General features: G+C 37.4%; 1 protein-coding gene across 4 annotated transcripts in view; it reads left to right on the forward strand.

Moving 5' to 3' along the window:
* Positions 1 to 270: 270 nt before the first annotated feature.
* The window catches only part of LOC133834863 (oligouridylate-binding protein 1-like), a 30,080-nt gene continuing 10,919 nt past the window's right edge, over positions 271 to 19,431 (forward strand). For 2 of the 4 annotated variants that reach the window (XM_062264633.1, XM_062264631.1), the window contains exons 1-4: positions 271 to 524; positions 813 to 915; positions 1,621 to 1,695; positions 2,928 to 2,984. In XM_062264633.1, coding sequence (XP_062120617.1) covers positions 478 to 524; positions 813 to 915; positions 1,621 to 1,695; positions 2,928 to 2,942 — 240 coding nt within the window. In that variant the 5' untranslated portion in view covers positions 271 to 477 and the 3' untranslated portion in view covers positions 2,943 to 2,984. Of the gene's footprint in view, positions 525 to 812; positions 916 to 1,620; positions 1,696 to 2,927; positions 2,985 to 6,079; positions 6,309 to 9,234; positions 10,431 to 19,431 lie in introns of those variants that run through there. The other 2 variants (XM_062264634.1, XM_062264630.1) reach the window with 2 other exon arrangements.

Raw genomic sequence — 19,431 nt, forward strand, 5'->3', positions numbered from 1 at the left:
TAGCGAGTTTAACACTGTTTATAAGGCACACCGTAATGGTCCCTGGAGTTTAGGGCGTTACAGTTCTCGGCTCCAGCAGTCTTGCCGACAGCGCGGGTTCTCGCCTCCAGCACTCTCGATGGCGGCGTGCTTCTCGGTGTGGGGTCTGGTGGTTGCTCACGTTTCCGGCAGGTTGTTTACTGGTCTTGTTTTTAATTTATTTTTTATTTCTTTCCTTATATAAGTATATATGTAGCTATTTATATATATATATATATATTATAATTGGTAATATTATAATATCTGATTTTCCTTTCGCTTTCTTTAATCTCTTTGAATCAGTCATCAAATCTGTTTAATCATCCATTTTTAGTTCGATTGATCTCAAGTTGAATCTTATTTGAGTTCCCTGCGATCTGATCCTCATTTTTTTATCTTAATTTTGAAACGAAGTTTTGGAAATAGGGGAGTTCAGGGTTGTGTTTGTTAGCCGAGAAAATGGTGGAAATCTGCCTCCTGGGTTTGATTCAAGTCAATGCCGCAGTGTGAGTGTTGTATAGACATTTTCTTTCTATTTTTTTTTATGTTTTTATTTAGGAAATGGGTGTTCTTCCTAGGAGCGTGTTGTTGTGAAGTAGTTAGTTTATTTAGACTCAAAAAATAAGTATGGTTCCTTAAACTAACCACCAAACATGGATGCTCAAGTTCATACATTTACAACTTTTTTGCTTATTTTTTAAAAATCACTAGTTTTTAAATCATCGACATTTCCCCAATTCCCATATATTTCAGTTTGGCTTTCATTTTCATGTGTTAAATTTATGAAATTGTAGGTATGTAGGTAACATCCACCCACACGTCACTGACACTGATCTTCAGCAAGTATTTTCTACTGCTGGTCCGTTGGAAGGATGCAAGCTTATCCGGAAAGATAAGGTGACGTTGTTTGTGCTTGGATCTTCTTTCTTGATTGATTGATTTATAACAACAATTGTATGGCTATGATGAATATATGTACAAATCTAGCAGTAAAATGGAAGATTCTTAGCTGCCCAAGTTGCAGTGTCTATGTTCTCATTCTCCTCTGTTTTGATAGATTTTCAGATTCAGTTTTCTGAGTTTGTGCTTGCTGTGGTTCTGCGTTCTTGAGCTTCTACTCAAGCAATTACCATTACTTTATATTTATATAGGATTCACGCAGCTTCAAGAGTGGCAAGTAGTTCTCTACGCAAAGATCAAATGTTTTTCAATTTTGGTCTCCTCAATTGAAGATAAATGGTCGTAAATTGTCACCATGTTAGAGATTTATTTTCACTTTTATTTGTCTCCCCTTTAAAAATGATATGAAATGATTATAGGAACTAAGGTAGTTATATGATGTTTTATAATATATACATGTATATTTATATGTGTATGTATGAGTGTTGCCTGCAATTTGTTCGATGAAATGTTCATTGGTGTTACTTAATTTTTAATGTTTTTTTGAAAGTTTAGTCTTGCCCACTATTTGTTTCATAAATTGTATTTAGACACTTTCATGTGTTTATCAATTTTTTTAATATCTCGTTCTAATAGATGAATCAATATTTATATTGGACATAGTAATTTAATTATCTTCATGCAATGACTTCCTTGTTTCAGGTTTATATTGGACTACAATCAGAGATTGGACGCCACCATGCTTTTTCAATAATTCAAGCTACTTTTTGTGCACAGGTTTGTCTTTTATTTTTTTGTTGATGAGATTTGATCTAATACTTTCTTACACAATTAATTAAAAAACACTTTCCAACCATTGTGACCAGGTATTTCTTTTGTATCCAAAATCCTACGTAATTGTTAGTGTATGATTTGCTTAAGATCTTTCATATCATTTACTTGAGTGGCTTTTCTTGTTACCAATAGTATTGAATTTATTTTTAGTTTTTCATATTTTCATTTACTTGAGTCGATTTTAAGTAACTCATATTTTTTTTAAGGTGTGAAAGTTAAATAATCTACTTTCCTCAAAGAAGAAAAAAGAAGTTAAACACTCAACAAAGTTCAACTACCGTTGTTTTATGGCCTTCATATGGTCCAACTACCATTTTATGAGTTGTGACTTGCTTATTATTGTTGGCTGAGATCCAATCTATGGTTTAAATTTACTAATAGTAAGAAGAAGAAAAGCTAGCCAATATTTGAAAAGGGGATATAACTAATATGTACTCGGTCATAAAACATAAATAGATACTAAAACAGAATACTGCCATTTTAAATATTAGTTAATATATAAATATAGCTGTGGTAGATTCAAGCTACAAGATTATCATTATATTATATCAAGAATTATTGTTATAAGGTAATCTTTGACATTACTTTTTTATTGGTGCAGTTTAATATATAGCTAGTCTCGTATATTCTCTAGCTAGACATATTATTACATTGTTTTCAAATTATAATTTAGGAAGCACATAAAACTTTTATATATGTTTCAGCTATATACTTTTTACAATAGCAGAATTAATTAGTGTTAACTATTGAATAAGTTACTCTATCAAGCTGGGCCTAAACGTGGCATGATATATTCAAATGCCATTTATGTATTTTTAAATACTATTCATACATATATATATGTCACTTATTAATTGAATAAGTTTTTCATATTTTTATTTAATTGAATCGATTTTAAGTAACTCATATTTTTTTTTTTTTAAGGTGTGAAAGTTAAATACTCTACTTTCCTCAAAGAATAAAAAAGAAGTCAAACACTCAACAACGTTCAACAAGTAAAGTTAATATTATTCATATTTTTATATCAACTTTCAATTGGAAAAACAAAATGTATATAAACTTTTAATATTACCATTCATACCTTAGTTATATTTTATTTTTCCCTCTTTCCATTATTATTTAATTATTTAATTAAGATTTGACTCTATTTCGTTATATCTTATTACATTGTAAAGGTATTTATGTGCTGAGACGAACTTCAAAGAAACTTTTTTGGCAACAGTTTGCAAGAGGTATGTCTCTAACTTTTATTTTAATACTATGCAAATGTTAGAGGAGTTTGAATATCTTAAATATTCATCCATAGTGTAGTAGGTTCTGGGATTATTATTGTGTGATGCGGTGATAATGGAAGGTTGAGAACTTGTGTGTTTTAGTGAAATAGGATCTGAGAAATTTGTGTGCTGCGGAGATAAGGAAGAAAACTTGTGTGTTGTTTGAATTGATATTGGCTGATGGTTGGTTGCTAGTGTAGGGAAAATGTTTTTTGATTTTATGTAGACTTGTCTATGATTATCCTATAATTGAATTGTGTTTGTTTGTTTGATTGATTTAATTATAACATATACTTGTATGAATGTACTTATTGCGTGTTGGCATACACATAGCATAGCCTTTTGTACTTCTTGTTTTATATATGTTAGTTTTCTTCTTGTCCTTTCTCACAGAAGAAAGGTTTCAAAAAGGAAGATATATAGGCTCTTATTACCAACTTTGGACATCATTTTTGGTGTCATTTTGCTTTGATAGTTTCGTTTTTCTATGTGTTGAAGGATAGTTTGGTGTGTTACTGGTTTTCTTAGTCAATATATTTCGTTCCCCTGCTTTGACGGGGTCAAATCAGAAAATTTAGCTAGAAATAATTGATTATATACAAATAATTTTTGAGGTTAAACATGAAGTGTTCTGATTTGGTATTTAAACATATGTATGTATCTATTGTTCAAATCTTATGAAAGGGTGTATATTTGTAATGCACTAAGTTTATTTCAACCTTGTGTGTATATTTACTATGAAAGGGTGTTATTGATTAATGAAAAGATGAAAGGGTGTTACTATCATTATAAATGTATTAGAAATATCATAAAACTTCTAAAATTAAAAACAAAAACAACTAGTTATTTGAAATAAGGAAGTCAATAACTCAAATATGTATATGTTGTCAAAGTACTTCTATTTAGGCCAAAAACTCCGTACAACATTCAACTCTAGTCTTAAAATTGTTTTTCTTAAAATTTTAAGAAGCTGTTGGCTCTATTATTGAATGGCCTTCGGAGAAGGTTGTTCCAAGATGTCATTTCAATAGTAGAGCTTACCGTTAAGGTCAGTTTTTTTCCCTCTGTGTTTATACTGTGTAGACATAGATTTATTGCATGTGGAAGTTAATGCGCTATGATACGAAGACTTGAGAATGTGGAAGTTGATTATCGTTTAGTAAAATAATGACAGGAGTATTGACTGTCATTAATTAAGAAGATTTGGAACAATGGCGTGAATTATTGAATGTCTATATCCAAACACGTACACACATACATGCATACATATATATATATATATTTGGTTGTTAGTGATGATTATCTGTGATGGGTTGATGCTAGCTTAGGAAACAATAACCTGGCCAGTTTCTTATCATCTTCATTGAAGGATCAGGGTAATACCTTTAAATCAAAATGATCACATCCTGATGACCAATGGAAATTATCACATCCTGATGACCATCCATGTTCTCTGTTTTAGGTAGAGAATTATTTGCCTTCTTTGCTAAGAAAAAGCGGTTATTATAGAAATTCATCCGTAGTGAAGTATGTTATGAGAATTCTATGTGCTGCGGTGATAACGGAAGATTGCGAACTTGCATGTCTTAGTGAAGTAGGTTCTAAGAATTTTGTGTGCTGCGGTGATATATGGATGAAAACTTGTGTGTTGTTTGATTTGTTTGACATGTTGGTGTTGAATGTGATAGATGGCTAGGCTAGTAAATTTGGGGATATGCTGTCCGATTTTCTATAGATGGTGACATGTTGGCTTTTCTCTTTTTCTTCTATTTTCAGTGCAAGATGTGTATTTTAATATGTTTGGCTTTTCTCTTTTTCTTCTATTTTCAGTGCAAGATGTGTACTTTACTATGTTATTTTTGTAACCTATTTTTTTGTTAAATTTTCATGTAATATATTTCTGTGAATTGATGTTGTGGTTTACTCAGTCAGATTATGTTGTGTGATTATATCATTATAGTAATTTATGCATGTTCTACAATTTTCTTGCATAGCACATGTTTGATGAAAGTCCAAAGTTTTATCCTATAATCATTAGGCTCCAAAATCTAAAGGCTTGAGACACATTTAAGCATGTTTTATAACCACCATCATTTGTGTGGGGTCCAATGTTGTAGAAACTGATATTCTAACACGTTTGCCCATCTTTTTCTTCCTTTTGTGTTTAATATGTTTCGTCGAAACTACTTAAAAGTTATTTTTGCATCATGCAATTTACAAGTAACAGTTATAACAACTACTAACTTTGTATTTAATTAAGAACCATGCACATTTTTTTTAGTCTTTAATGCATGCTTTTTGAAAGATATATTGATTGCTTGTTGGATCTATAATGGAGGCAAAAGCTTCTTCAGGAAAGTGTTTGAAGGGTTTTCTTTTATCATATATGTTCGATTGTTACATATTTATTTTATTATTTTGAATGTAATATAATATATAGCAATGTCTTTATGTAACACTGAGAACAAGTTTAAGTTATATAATTTATATTTATTATGACTATTAAACTTCTTACTTCTCTGGTTGCTCAAATGTTTTTGTTGTCTCTTATAGTTCAGTTTGTGAAGAACAAAAGTAGGGGAGAGCATTATATTGAGTTTTATAATTCTTTTCGTTTGCAATGTATGAGTTTGGTCTTTATCGTGTGAGATATTTTATTTTTTGGGAGTACATCGAATAAGTGTGGTAACTTAATATAATAAAAGTATGTGTGGATTGTTTTTTTATTTCTAGTGGTCAACATTTTAAGAAGTTTTTATTTCCATTGGAGAAGCTTTTTATTAATTTTTTAGTTTATTGTACTCTTTTGCTTTGGTGATCATTATTCTTTACGTTCTTACCACTGTTCTCTAATTAATTCTTTGACGATAATTATTTCTTATCCCAAATTTCCTTGATCTTTTGGACGTGCTTATTTTCTAAAGGTATATATTTTTTTATAAATACAATATTCTAATATTAATTATCAGCTTGCAATGGATTGATTGTTTTTAAGCAAACTTTTGAAAAGTTTGATGAACCTAATAATTAAATAACTTTTTTATAATGTCCAGGTCTATATTGAGATGCATTTCTTTGGCCCAATACTAGACAACATTGGTAGTTGAAGTTTTTACAATAAAAAATATAGTTCACTAACTTTGTATACATTTATTGTTTAATATTTTGTGACGATAGAATTTGACTGTAGTATAAACTATCATGTAATATGATTTTGTAAGCTGAGTAGACTAAATATTGAAATTATATTTTGAGTAATTAATAAAAAAATATTTTGTTGTATTTTCTTTTGAAAATTTTAGAAATCTAACATATATAATACATTTTTTACTTTCAAAGGGATATATTTTTTTTAAATCAAAATGAAAATTGTAGCTGCATTTTTTTTTTTTTAAAATTACTTTTAAGGGCATGCAAAGCGGGTCCTAAAAATATTTTTAAAAGACACTCAACGAGATCTTTTAGGACTCGCAAAATTACTTGAAGGCACTTAACCCGATTTTTTAGGACTCGCAACGCAAGTCTTAAAAACATTCTTTTAGAACTCGCATTGCGAGTCCTAAAAAACCTCAGTTCTTAAGACTTTCAAATAGAGAACTCGCAATGCTAGTCCTAAAAAACATTTTTGTAGTAGTGTTTGAGAGATCTCTCTTCACCCTCTGATGCCTTAATGGTTCTAGTTTCTTCCACAGAAGGTGATTAGAGTTTGCCAGGAAGTTATGTTCCCGTGTATCCTTCAAGTCAGTGTACGAGGCATAAATGGGCTTGAAGTTTTTCCCGGACTTGTTTTTCTTTGTGTTTTCTGGTCGCCCTCACGATTCCCCTTCCTCTTATTGTTTCCCGCTTAGTTATTCTTGGTAACAGGTTGAGCCATAGCTCCACCGCCTATAACCGCTCCAGCGAATTGAATATGGACCTGGCTGGATCTTGCGACAAAAGATCATGCCACCTCAAAGTTTATCCGCTCTTGAGCTCGAGCCAAGAACTCATCTCCACTTTTAACCCCTTCTTATTATAGTTCCTGCCATAGATCGCCTCCAAGTTTATCAACGTCTCTAGCTCATGCTACAACATTGGCGAATCTGCTCAGATATTGTAACGACCCAAAATTACTAGTAAGGCTTAAGGGCCTTGATTAGTGTGCCGGGAGGGCATAATTGGAGGTTAAGAGAACTAATGGTAAGAAAGCATGAATATGGGTATTGGATAAGTATGTGGGCCCTGTTTGGCTGGTAAGGGCATAATTGTAATTTTGGCCCGTTAGGGTGTAAACGTGATTGTGTGTGTGATAAGTTGTTGAGACCACATTATTATGTGGATAGATAGACAAATATATATGCGTGTACATGTGTGTGTATTTGTAACTTTCGGCACCAGGCAATCTTAGGGAGCAGGTAGCGGGAAAAGTCACAACGGGACCCGATACTTGACTTTGGATAAGTCAGGGGTATTTTAGGTATCGAGTAGTTATTTAGACTACCGGGTTATGGAAATAAATATATGGAGAAATATATTTGAGGTTAGGAAGTCTAGGTGGGAATACTGGTGGATTTTACCATTTTTGCCCTCGGGGACATTTTTGGTACCCTGAGCCTTGAGGTAACCTTAAAACTTAAGTTAATAATACAAAACAAAGGAATGATTTGGAAACTTAGAGAAACCGACTTAGCCTCAGCCTTCCCTCTTGTCTTCTTCCTTTTCTCTTTCTCTCAAGAAGAACTATGAAAAATTAAGGGGAATTTGATTGAAATTCAGAGAATTTGAAGCTATGATTTAGGAGCTTAACTCAGGGATTAGCTGAGGATTCCAGCAAGAGAAAAAGTAAGCTATAAGTTTGTTCCTGATGGTTAAATTCTGTGATTATGTTGGGTTTTGAAGAGATTGTGGATTTTGACATTTAAGGGTTGAATTGAGGCTTGGAGCTTGGGAGTTAGCTCAGTTTTACTTGGGGGATTGATTCTGCAGCAAAGGTGAGTTTGAAATTAAGGTTTTAATGTTTGAATTTCTGAGATTTTCTGGCTGGTTTTGAAGTTCTTGGGTGTGAGAGTTTCATAAATAAAAATGATGTGTTGAGGGGTTTTTAGCCTAGATCTCTACTGGGTTTTACTGTTGGAAGCATGCTAGAGTGTTGGGATAATTGAGTTGTGTTATTAAGATTGTTTAAAATGGGTTTGGATGTTAGAAATGGGGGAAATTCTGGGTTCGAAGGGAAGGGTCGCGGCTCTGTTCTAGAGCGCTGCGGCCCTAGGTTGAAGATGAGCCAGGGAGGCTCGGCCAGGAGCAAGCGCCGCAGCGCCCAAGCAAGGGCCGCGGCGCGTGTCTTCTCTCAGGGAGGGCCTTGGTTCTGTTTTGAGGGCAGGGCCGCGACTAAGCTTTAAGGGCCGCAGCCCTTAGATGCATACTTGGGCATTCAAGGTTTTAAAGTACGGGGATCGAGTCTAGGGTGCTCGTGATCAATCTCACCACCGTGCTTGGTGGGATTCGATTTCCCGGAAGCTGGTTTTGTGCACGAAAACCTATATTTGAATATTAATGAAATCCATTATCTTGGTTGTGACTAGGTGATAAGTTAGGGCTCGGGAAATGGATCGTGCTCGGGGGTCGTCCTTTCTAATCAAGACACTTGGAATTAAGGTAAGAAAACTGCACCTCTGTAGGTGGATAGGATGGGACTAAGTGTTCCCTATATTTTATTGTGTTGCTATGTGAATATGTTGGGACTAAGAGTTCTCTATAATTATATGAATGTCATGAGGTGGTATTATGCCACTGGGACATGTGATAAGCGGCCTAAGGGTGCAGAAATCAATACTTGCACACATGGCGCGGCTCGGACACTGGTATCCGAGGACAGCTTATTAATCACTGAGCTCGGTTAAGCTGGCCGGAGTCAGTGGGTATGTCACTGGGCTTGGCCTAAGGGAGCCAAAAACAGTGAATTAAACAGAGAGTGCGGCCACGGGCATTAACCCTAGTTATTGCTTGACATAGATTCTATTGTTGATTATGGTGTGTGACTTGAAGAGTGTCTGGAGTTGAATTATTGGTTATTGACCGGTGTGCTGCTTTGAGTGTATTTTATGATTTGCTAGTAACTGATTAATGCCTTGTAATTATTTGGATTATGCTCAACGAACTGTTTAGCTGCTATTACTGTTATGTTATGTTTTCTTGCTGGGCCTTGGCTCACGGGTGCTACGTGGTGCAGGTAATGCTAGTTGGCCATGGGTTGGAGAGCTCTGGGGGCAAGATGTACATTGTCAGCTGCTCGGCCACCACGGTCGAGGGATTGTACAGGGACAGGAACCTAAATCATAAATTTTGTCATTAGAGTGGCTTGGTTATTTATTTATTAGTGAGAATTTTGTATTTACGTTATTTTAAACCCTGTTTTGAGATCCCATGTATCAAACATGTATTTTAGTAAAATTTAATTGTTTATAACCAAAATTCTTTTTAACCTAATTTGTTTATGACATTAGTTACACATTTTGATTCAAATGACTTGATTAGCAAGTCTTGTACTACTTCAAACACAGTGTAACGGTCTTGGTTATCTAGGGCGCTACAGATATGCTTTCAAGGACTCACCAGGCTGCTGTTTTATGTTGGCGAATGAGTTGGCGTCTACGCGAGTTTCCTTTGATGCTCAAAAGGCTTTCTTGAACTCAGAAGGTAACTTCTTCCAAGAGCTTATTGAATGTTTTTTGTACTTTTTGAACCACTGTATGGCAGGTCCGGTCAGAGTTGTGGGGAACAAAATACATCTTAGGTCAAACCCAACATTGTGGGCCATCATCAACATATTGAACATCTCGAGGTTGTCGGATGGATCTGCGTTTCCATCACATGTTAGCATGCTCGACATCCTGAAGCCAATAGGATACGCAGTTGTTGCAATGTTCGGGGTGAAAGGTTTGAGCTCTTCATCGGAGTCACAATCATCAATCCCTTTTTCAGATAAGAGCTTCTTCATTTGCTCATCCATTAAGGCCAGTTGCTTGAGAATTGGGTCTTTGGGCTCTAGGTTAGTTGGGAGTCGTTCACCAGTTCCCATCTTATTGTACATGTTTGATGGGTTATTTTTCCTCCATGTTCGAGCTTAGTTAGGTGGTACATTCCCATTGTCACGCACGATAGACGGACCTCCCTCATGTTGAGTATAACTCATATTATCATTACGATTTGTGTAGTGTCTCAAATTTGCTAATAAGGCTTACGGCCTTGATTAGCGTGTCTGGAGGGCAATAACTGATTTATTATGTTAATTTGTGAATTTGATGAGTATGTGATTAGAAATGCATGTTTAGGTGAATTAAATATGCATGTGGGTCCCTTTTGGCTGTTAGGGGCATGCTTGTAATTTTAGCCCGCTAAGGGCCATAAATGCAATATTTGCGTATATTGTGAATGGTGCCATGTGTGAGTGGTGATATATTTGTGATGCATGATTTGAGACAGTCCTAGGGAGCTGTTTAGCTAGAAAGTCACAACGGGGTCAAATGCCCAGCTCGGGAGGAGCTTGGGGGTATTTTGGGGATATAATATGTGCTCGGGAATTATCGAGTAACGGGTAGTAGTTTGGGAATCATTTGGACATGTTGGGGTTAAAAGGGAATTTATAGGAATACTCAGGGACTTAATGTGATTTGGTAAATGACTAAATTGCCCTTGGGTTACTTAAGAGTTGCGGATAAGTTCAAGGGACAGTTTGGTCATTTGGGAAGGGATATACACTTAGAGGCTTAGGAAATCACTGGAACTCAGAAGAAGATATGGCATAGAACTCTCAAGTCTCTCTCTCTCTCCTTCGGTTCTCCTTTCTCTTCTTGGTGTTTGAAGGCTTTGGATTAGTTGGAGGATTTTGAGTGAGTTCTTTGAGGATTGGGAAGCTTAAAGCTTAGGGAATCAGTTTAGGAACTGACTTAAGTGTAGAGGGAAGGTTTTAAATTGAATTAAGCTGTTGATTTCTGTTGGTTTTCTTGAGAACTCAAGCTTGCTTGAGGTTTGGTTTGGTTAGCTATGTTTGAATTTTCATTATGGTGTTAGTAAGGATTAGGGAGCTGTTCTCAGGTGGATGTGATGCCCAGGACGCGTAGATGAAGAATCCAAACTTAATTATGGGTTTAATTGATGTTTGAATATGAGAATTAATGTTTAGGCTCTAGGAAAATGCAGGAAAAATGGAGGTTTTCTTGGTTTGGGGGTTCGAGGCACGACCCAAGGCTGGTAATGTCGCGGCCCTTGTGTGTGTGAAGGCCTGGGGAGGCCTCTGTTCTTGAGGCACGCCGCTGCCCTAGGAAGAGTATGTCGGGGCCTGTGTCTTCCCAGCAGGGAGGCATTTTGCCTTTGTTTTGGGGCATGTCGTGGCCCTTAAGGGGCAGTGTAACACCCTGGATAACCAAGACCGTTACACTGTGTACTTATAAAGGTGCAGGACTTGCTAATCAAGTCGTTTAACTAAAAATGTGTTGCTAAAATCATTAATGCGCTAGGGTTAAAAGGTTTGAGTCTCGAAAGATACTTTTCATATAATCAACATTTTACACAAGGGATCCCAAAAGAAACAACGTTTAAAAATTTAGTTTACAAAATTTCCAGAGTTCAAACAACCACTAGCCACTCTAAGGCAAAATAGACATTTGTGGTCCTCTTGTTCCTGTCTCCCCTCAATTGTGGCGGTTGAGTAGCTGTTCAAGTACATTTCGCCTTTAGAGCTCTCCGATTCAGGGCTGATCCAGTTTTCTCTTGCCTTTACCTGCACCACGTAGCACTCGTGAGCCAAGGGCCAACAAGAAAACATAACATTATAGTGCAAACAATGATAATAGTTGAATAATCTTTAGTGCATGTTCATATACTTAACATACCACGTGGGTCATATAATTCACAGACATAATCAGAGAATCAACAAACCAACACTCAGCTAATCAACACAACAAATTCATCAATCAATAAAGATAATAAATCAAATGATAATTAGGGTCGACTCCCTTAGGTCGCACCCTCTGTTTAATCCCACTGACTCCGGTCCGCTTAAACCGAGCTCAGTGAATAATAAGTTATCCTCAGCTACCAATGGCTGAGCCGCGCCCTGTGCGCCAATGTAAACTCTGGCACTCTTACGCCATTTGTCTACTATTCACATGGTATAATACCACCCTTAATGAAACATACAAGATAGGGAACCCTTAGTCCCATTACAAATTCACAACCGGGTGCCGTTTTCTTACCTTTAGTTTCCAAGTGTACTGGTTACGCGAGATGCCTCTTGAGCACGATCCGTTTCCCGAGCCCCTAGCTTATACCTAGTCACAACCAAGATAAGGGATACTATTAATAATTGTAAAAGGGCTTCTAGATAAGGTTCCAGTCTCCGGAACATCGACATTTACCAAGCACGGTAGTAGATTCGATCCCGAGCACCCTAGGTTAAATTCCCATGCTTAAAATCCCAAAAACCCAAATTTCCTTAAGGGTTGCGGCTCAAGCCTCCTGTTTCGCGGCATGGCCCCCAAACAGAGCCCATCCACGCTCAGAACCAGACACGGGCCACGGCCCTACAAGCCCCATGTCACGGCCTACCCTCCTTCCTCAGCATTCATCAGCCTCAGAGGGCCGCGGCCCGACCCCTTCGAACCCAGAAAAACCTCCATTTTTAACTCTCAAACCTCACTCAAAACCATCCAAAACCATCCCAATAAGATACCACAGTTATCACAAACATTCCTGCATGATTTCAGAAGCACAAGCCAGCAAAAACCTAAGCTAAAAACTCATCAAAACACCTTTTCAATTTCTGAAACTCACATACTCAAGAACACTAAAATCAGTCATATAAACTCAGAATTCAAACACTAAATCATGAATTGAAGCTTACCTTCTCTGATGAACCAACTTTCTAAAAGATTTTTGAGCTAACTCCCACGTTCCAAGCTTCAATTCAGTCCTTCAATGTCAAAATCCATAAACACCTCAAAACCCAGCCATAGACACAGAATTTAATCACCATGCATAAAGCTTATGACTTACCTTAATTCTGGTTGAACTCCTTAGCTGAACACTAGATTAATCCTGACTTAAGCTCAATCCACTGAATTCCAGTTGAATTTTCCTTAAGTTCTAGTGGTTTCCCTTGAGAGAAAAGAAGAGAAGAGGAGGGAAGGTCGGTTCCTAATGTTCCACCGAATTCTGTGTTTTACTTAGTCTATTCTTAGGCAATTAAGTCAATCCCGAGGCTCGGGGTACCGGAAATGTCCCCGAGGGAAAAATGGTAAAATTTCCCAGTATTCCCACCTAAGCTTCCTAACCTCAAATATATCTCCAATTATTTATTTCCATAACCCGATAACCTAAATAACCATAATACCTGAAATACCCCTTGACTTGCCCTAAGTCAAGTATTAAGCCCTGTTGTGACTTTCCTGCTAACTAGCTCCCTAGGATTGCCTCAAATCGCATGCTGCAGATTTATCCACATAATAATGTGGTTCTCACAAATATAACATATAATCACATTTACATTCATATAACCATACAAGCATGCTTATTATATAATCACACATTAAATTAATAAATTCACACATAAACCAATTATGCCCTCCCGGCACATTAATCAAGACCCTTAAGCCATATTAGTGACTTTGGGTCGTTACAGGCAGGGTCGCGTCCCTAATTCAAAGTGTTGGTTGTTTGTAGGTTCTTGGCTTGGGAACCCAAAAGTTAGGGCTCGAGAAGGATTTTACCACCCGGATTGGCAGAATCCAAGGTCCCGAAGACTAGAATTATAACCTAAAGTAATTTAATGGATAGCTTTTATCAATGTGTTGTGACTAGGTTTTCAGTGAGGCTCAGACTAGAGGGTTGTGCTCGGAATTTCGGTGATCGGGAAGCTTGGGACACAAGTAAGAAAACTGTTGTACCCGTAGAGTAGGGCGCGACCTTATAGTTTGTATTGCAGGGCATGGCCCTATGTGGTTGAATTGCAGGGCATTGCCATTTTATTTCTATTTTGTATTTGTTTAAGTATTTGTTGATTATATGCTATGTATTGCATACTTGTGAATGAACGGCGAAGGCTGGGAACGGCGAAGGCCGAGAACGGCAAGAAGTCGGGTACAGCAAGGGGCCAGGAATGGCATTAAGAATGTGGAGTGCAAGGCCGAGTATGGCAATGGGTCGAGAGCAACATTGAGCATGCGGAGTGCAAGCCGTTAGGGTGATACCCATCTCGGATGCTTGAGTCATCCTCACGGTGCAGACCGCGAACCCAGGGCTTGGTAAAGCGCCTGGGACGGCGTGGCCACTATGTGTTTAGCATGTTGGCTACTAGGTTATATGTTGATTGATAGATATGCATATGTTGATTGTTTTATGTTGAGTATTCTTGCGGGGCTTCGGCTCACGGGTGATCTATGGTGCAGGTAAGGGCAAAAGAAAGGTCGACCAACCATGAGTACGGAGAGCGTGAAGCGATGTGTACGTGTTCGGTGTACCTGGCTACCTGTAATGACCCACTAATCTAGACTCTTGGACCATTATCGAACTATACATACAAATTCTTACTAAAACATACATTTGCGAAAATACCATAATTTATTATAAACTTGTAGAAACAAAGGTTACTTTCATAAAATTAAGTAGGATATGGGTACCCATTGTCTTTAAAACAAAAATAACTTAAGTGAAAAGAGTTACATAGAAAATGCGGAAAATACATGTAACACCATAAAAAGTAAAACAAGACTACATCCTCGAATCGAATAACGCTCGGCTCCTTGACTCCATTCACCATCGATACACATCCTCTAAGCGTCCACGAATCTTACCGCCTCTTAAAGCTATTTTCCTGCACATAAAACAGAAAGGAATGAGCCTAATGCCCAGTAAGGAAAATCTAACACATAGTCATACACATAAATTTCATAATAAACGTATAGACATATCATAACACTTAATACATACACTTATTATAATGGCCATTATTACTTGGGGTCCCATAGACTAAACAAGCTTATGCCCATGAGATTAGTGGGGTCCTACTAGCTAAGTAGGCATATGCCCATAATCTTTTTGGGGTCTTGTTAGTCAAATAGGGCATAAGCCCAAGCCTACAAACATACACATTCATAACGTATTCATAACATATCATATTTCATAACATAACACATAAACAATACACATATAGATTCTATCCTATTTTCCTTACCAAAGTTACCGGGATATGATGGACTGAGTTGGGACTTTTGGAAAACTCCTAAAACCATATGAGAAAGAGTGAGTCTTATGAAGAAGAAGAAATGAAAAATGAATAGGAAGACTAAACCATTGAGAAATATGCTTACCACAACTTATGTGCTTAAGAACTTGGATTCCCTAACCACAATAAGAATGAGGTTAGGGGACTGAGTAGAAGACTAAGAGAAGGGAAACATAACATGAAACAATGAAATAGAGTTTCGGGTTTACCTCAAAGTTTTGCAAGACCAATTTAACCACAACCGAAATACTAAAGAACCTCACTTCCCAAAGTGTTTGATAAGCTTATGATGTTTAAGCTTATGATTTCCCAAACTCAGGTGTTTAACTCTCACACTCTCCTAACACTTGCAACTTCTGAACTTAGAGTAAAAGGTGAATAATGGCTGGGTACTAGGTCCTATTTATAGAGTTTGGGAATGAAAGTATCTTGATTTTACTTGAATAAAAATAATGGCTTTTTAGGTGATAATCATTTGAATAATCGTTCAGCAGAGGCTGAAGACTTGTTCAAAAGATGCTGGACTGTTGAAGGAGTTTGAATGGCTGAAAGGAAAAGAATTCAAAAGTGTTTGAAAACATGCTAGTGGAGGCGATATATCGCCTGGACCACTGTTCCCGAGGCGACCGTGCATCGATTCGTGTTTTCCGTATCTACGTGCTGCGATATATCGCCCCCTATAGCTGCGATATATCGGCATACGCTGAATATTTAAACATGAAATTACACAATTTTAGCTAAGTTTGAATGGGGTAAACAACCTTGACTAAGCCCTAAACGTATTCAAAGCTGCTGACTGACCCTATAACATTCAAACTTTACTCCATATTAAATTTAATCCTAAAAAATACTTAATCCTTAATCACCATTCATAACATGTGCTTAAAATTCTATTGGTTGATATCTAAACCTTATAGTATAATAAATATAATCCTTAATATCAGTCACATTAATCAAACCTTAGGTTAACTTAATATTCTTAAACTATAGATTAAACTTAGAAAATCTATAAGTACTACTATGAGTGTCCAAATAATTCCCGGTCTAAACCAAAAATCCACAGTTACAAAGATAATGCTATAAATACTATCATACTATTATCTATCTTAGCTAAGTAAAGTTCTTGGACTCTACACTACCACAGCCAGGGATATTTTTGGGAAATGTTATGTATTAGCTTGAATTTTGTTGCCTAGTCAACCTGAAGTGTATTTTGAGTTGCAAATATTTTCTTAACGGTATTTTGGGATCCCAACTGTAAAACTTTCTGACATTCTCAATGAGTATTCAATATTTTGTATTTATTGACTAGAACGGGTTTTATCTCAACTTAGCTACATTTTTAACCTAAAACCTCGATTAGCGAGTGATTATCACGTTTTAAACTCACTTAGTAATGGCTCTAGGGTAGTAGGGCATTACAATTTGGATACCTATTTTTGAATTCAGATGATCACACAGGTCAGGATGTGGATCGAAACGAGGACTTTGTGCTGGACTGAGGTGATTCCATAGGTCGCTCTCAGACTTGCCTCCAAGCTGGCTCCCCGTCCAGTAACTTCCATTTGCGAAACTTACATTCCGTGGCAGATGTCGAGGACCTGGATTATCAGCACGTGCCTGTGGGACGTAAGTGTCTACTAATGGGGGAGGATTTCTCCTACTATTTCCATGAGATGGAGCGTCTCCTTGTTGGTGCGGTGGTGTAGGATGTCTAACCGGTGATGGAGGATGTCTTATCGGTGAGGCTATCCTTGTTCCATCAGGACGAACTAAATTAACCCACCTCAGTTCTACCCCAATGTCCTGAGTTCTCTGTGCCTGGGGTTTTGATCGCGGTGCAGGAGGATTCACTGGGATGTTATGTCTCCAGGAATTTTTCCCAGCTCGCCCTGGTGGGTTGTGATGCGTATTCCTGGGAATATGTACGGAAAGGCACGGAGCTGGGGGTCACAGTTCTGACCGACCGACTGACATGCGTATGATGGTTCCTGTGATGACTAGTGGGTTGAGCACTTCTTTTACTTCGCTCTGAAGGTACAGAGCTTGGAGTGGTAGTCCTGACAGAATGACTGGGATTGGACCGGTTATTTCTGTGGGACTTATGAGACCCACTTTGCCTCTTTCTGACATTAGCATCGATTGCAAGAGGGGGTAACAGAACCAAGACCTCTTCGATCTGTCTGTTTTCCCTAGCGAGATGGCTCCTTAATTGGGCATTCTCCATCTCGAGGGTTTTTAGATATCCCGGATTAGGATTTGGTGGGCATGACGCTGAACTCTCAGTGTCGTCTTTGCCCACCAATTGTTTCCCAGGATGTTGCTGAACATCTGAGTGGGAAAGACTATATGATGCACGTCTTTCCCACTAGTCTATTCCATTTTTTTTTCAAGCAATGATCGAGTAACCACCATGTTGAACGTCGAATGAAACTTGTAAAGGATTAAGAACTAATTTACTCTCAATGAAAGCACCAAACTGTTGACGCGGTTTTTCACTAACAGTAGATTTAGAAATCCAATAAAAGTATTAGTGCTTATTTGCAAATTGTAATGAACTTATATGAACACTTTCGTACACACACAATTTTACGTGGTTCAATGGTTAAAATCCACCTAGTCCACGAGACAATATTATTTCTCTCACACAATTTCTGCAGAGATTCAGTATTATAAAAAGGCAGTCACTTTTCCTGTCCATTATCCCTGATTATATACTATAATTTCATGGACAGGTTTGGGTAACCGTGTGCATAAATATGGTATACATTTAATACAAATAATTCTCATTTACATAGGGATATGATTGCCTAACATAATATACTCCTGTTATCTCGGACAGTAAATAATAAATGTCCAATATAGCCTAGGCATTAATGAGCGTATAGACTACCTCTGAATCACTCGAGATCCTTCAGTATACATCATGACCAGGTTTCCACTAGCTGAACATATTTACAACACCCTACATTGGAACCGGCCGCTACATGTCTCGAACTGGACTGTCATCCTAAGAGGCCACCTGCTAATTACTTGAATGTCGTGCTGTCAAGTCCTAACTCTAGCTGGTCACATCATCATTAGCTAAATGTTCTACTCATCTGGTTTTTCCATATAGTCATCTACCAACCGTACCCTTACCTGAGTGATTAAACTCATGCTAATTTTTAGGGTAAAATAGGATTCTTGGTTATATGTTAGGGTAATTATAATTTTATGTTGTGTGATTGGGAGTTCTAGATGTAATTCTTGGTTTAGTTGTTGATTAGGACGAATTTTGGTGATTTTGGCTCGAGAAAACGTAGGGGAATATTATGGGTTTCGAGCTTGAGTCGCGGTGTTGTACTTCAAGCTCTGCGGCTCGTGTGCGTGAAAGGGCCTTGGCGATTCTCTAAATTGCCGAAGTGTCGTGGCATGGGTTAGGGCGCGTCGTTGTCCGTGTCTCCCAGGAGAGAGCCTTGATCTCTCTGACTTGTAGCGTGTCGTGGCCCTATGGGCTGAGTCGCAACTCTTTTTAAGGAAATAGCCAAAATAGGTTTTAAGCTCAGGAACTCAAACCTAAGGGCTTAAGAGGGATTCTACTGCTTGGTTTAGTAGAATTCCAGCTCCCGGCGGCTAGTATACTATTTGAAGCTTTTAATTGATTTAGGTTTTGATGGTTATTTATTATTGCGTTGTGACTAGGTTTTACAACTAAGGCTCGGGATTAGGGATCATACTCGGGATCACCTTATACAGTCAACTCAAGACTCGAGGGAAGAAAATTGTTTGTTCCCGTAGAGCAGGGCATGGCCCGATTATCTGTTCTTATATTATGTTTAGTGTTATGTGTATATGTCTGCAACTATTATGTCATATATATGTTGAGATTGAGCGGCAAGGGCCGGGATCGGCAAGGGCCAGAAAATAAAAATAAGCACGTTGGATGCAAGCCACCATGGCATGGCCATTTAGGGTGTTGTATTCACCCGCTCAGTTAGGACCATGAACCTGGTGCCTGGTAACGCACCTTGATCAACTTAGGCAGTTGTTGTGAATTGTGATGGATGCATGTGAATTGTCTGTTGGGTTTACTTAGTTATGAATTTATTGAAATGAATTGTTATATGCTATGTTTGTGGAGTTTTCTTGTTGGGCCTTGGATCA

Source organism: Humulus lupulus, chromosome 5 (genome assembly GCF_963169125.1).
Source record: "Humulus lupulus chromosome 5, drHumLupu1.1, whole genome shotgun sequence".
In the NCBI taxonomy this organism is placed as follows: domain Eukaryota; kingdom Viridiplantae; phylum Streptophyta; class Magnoliopsida; order Rosales; family Cannabaceae; genus Humulus; species Humulus lupulus.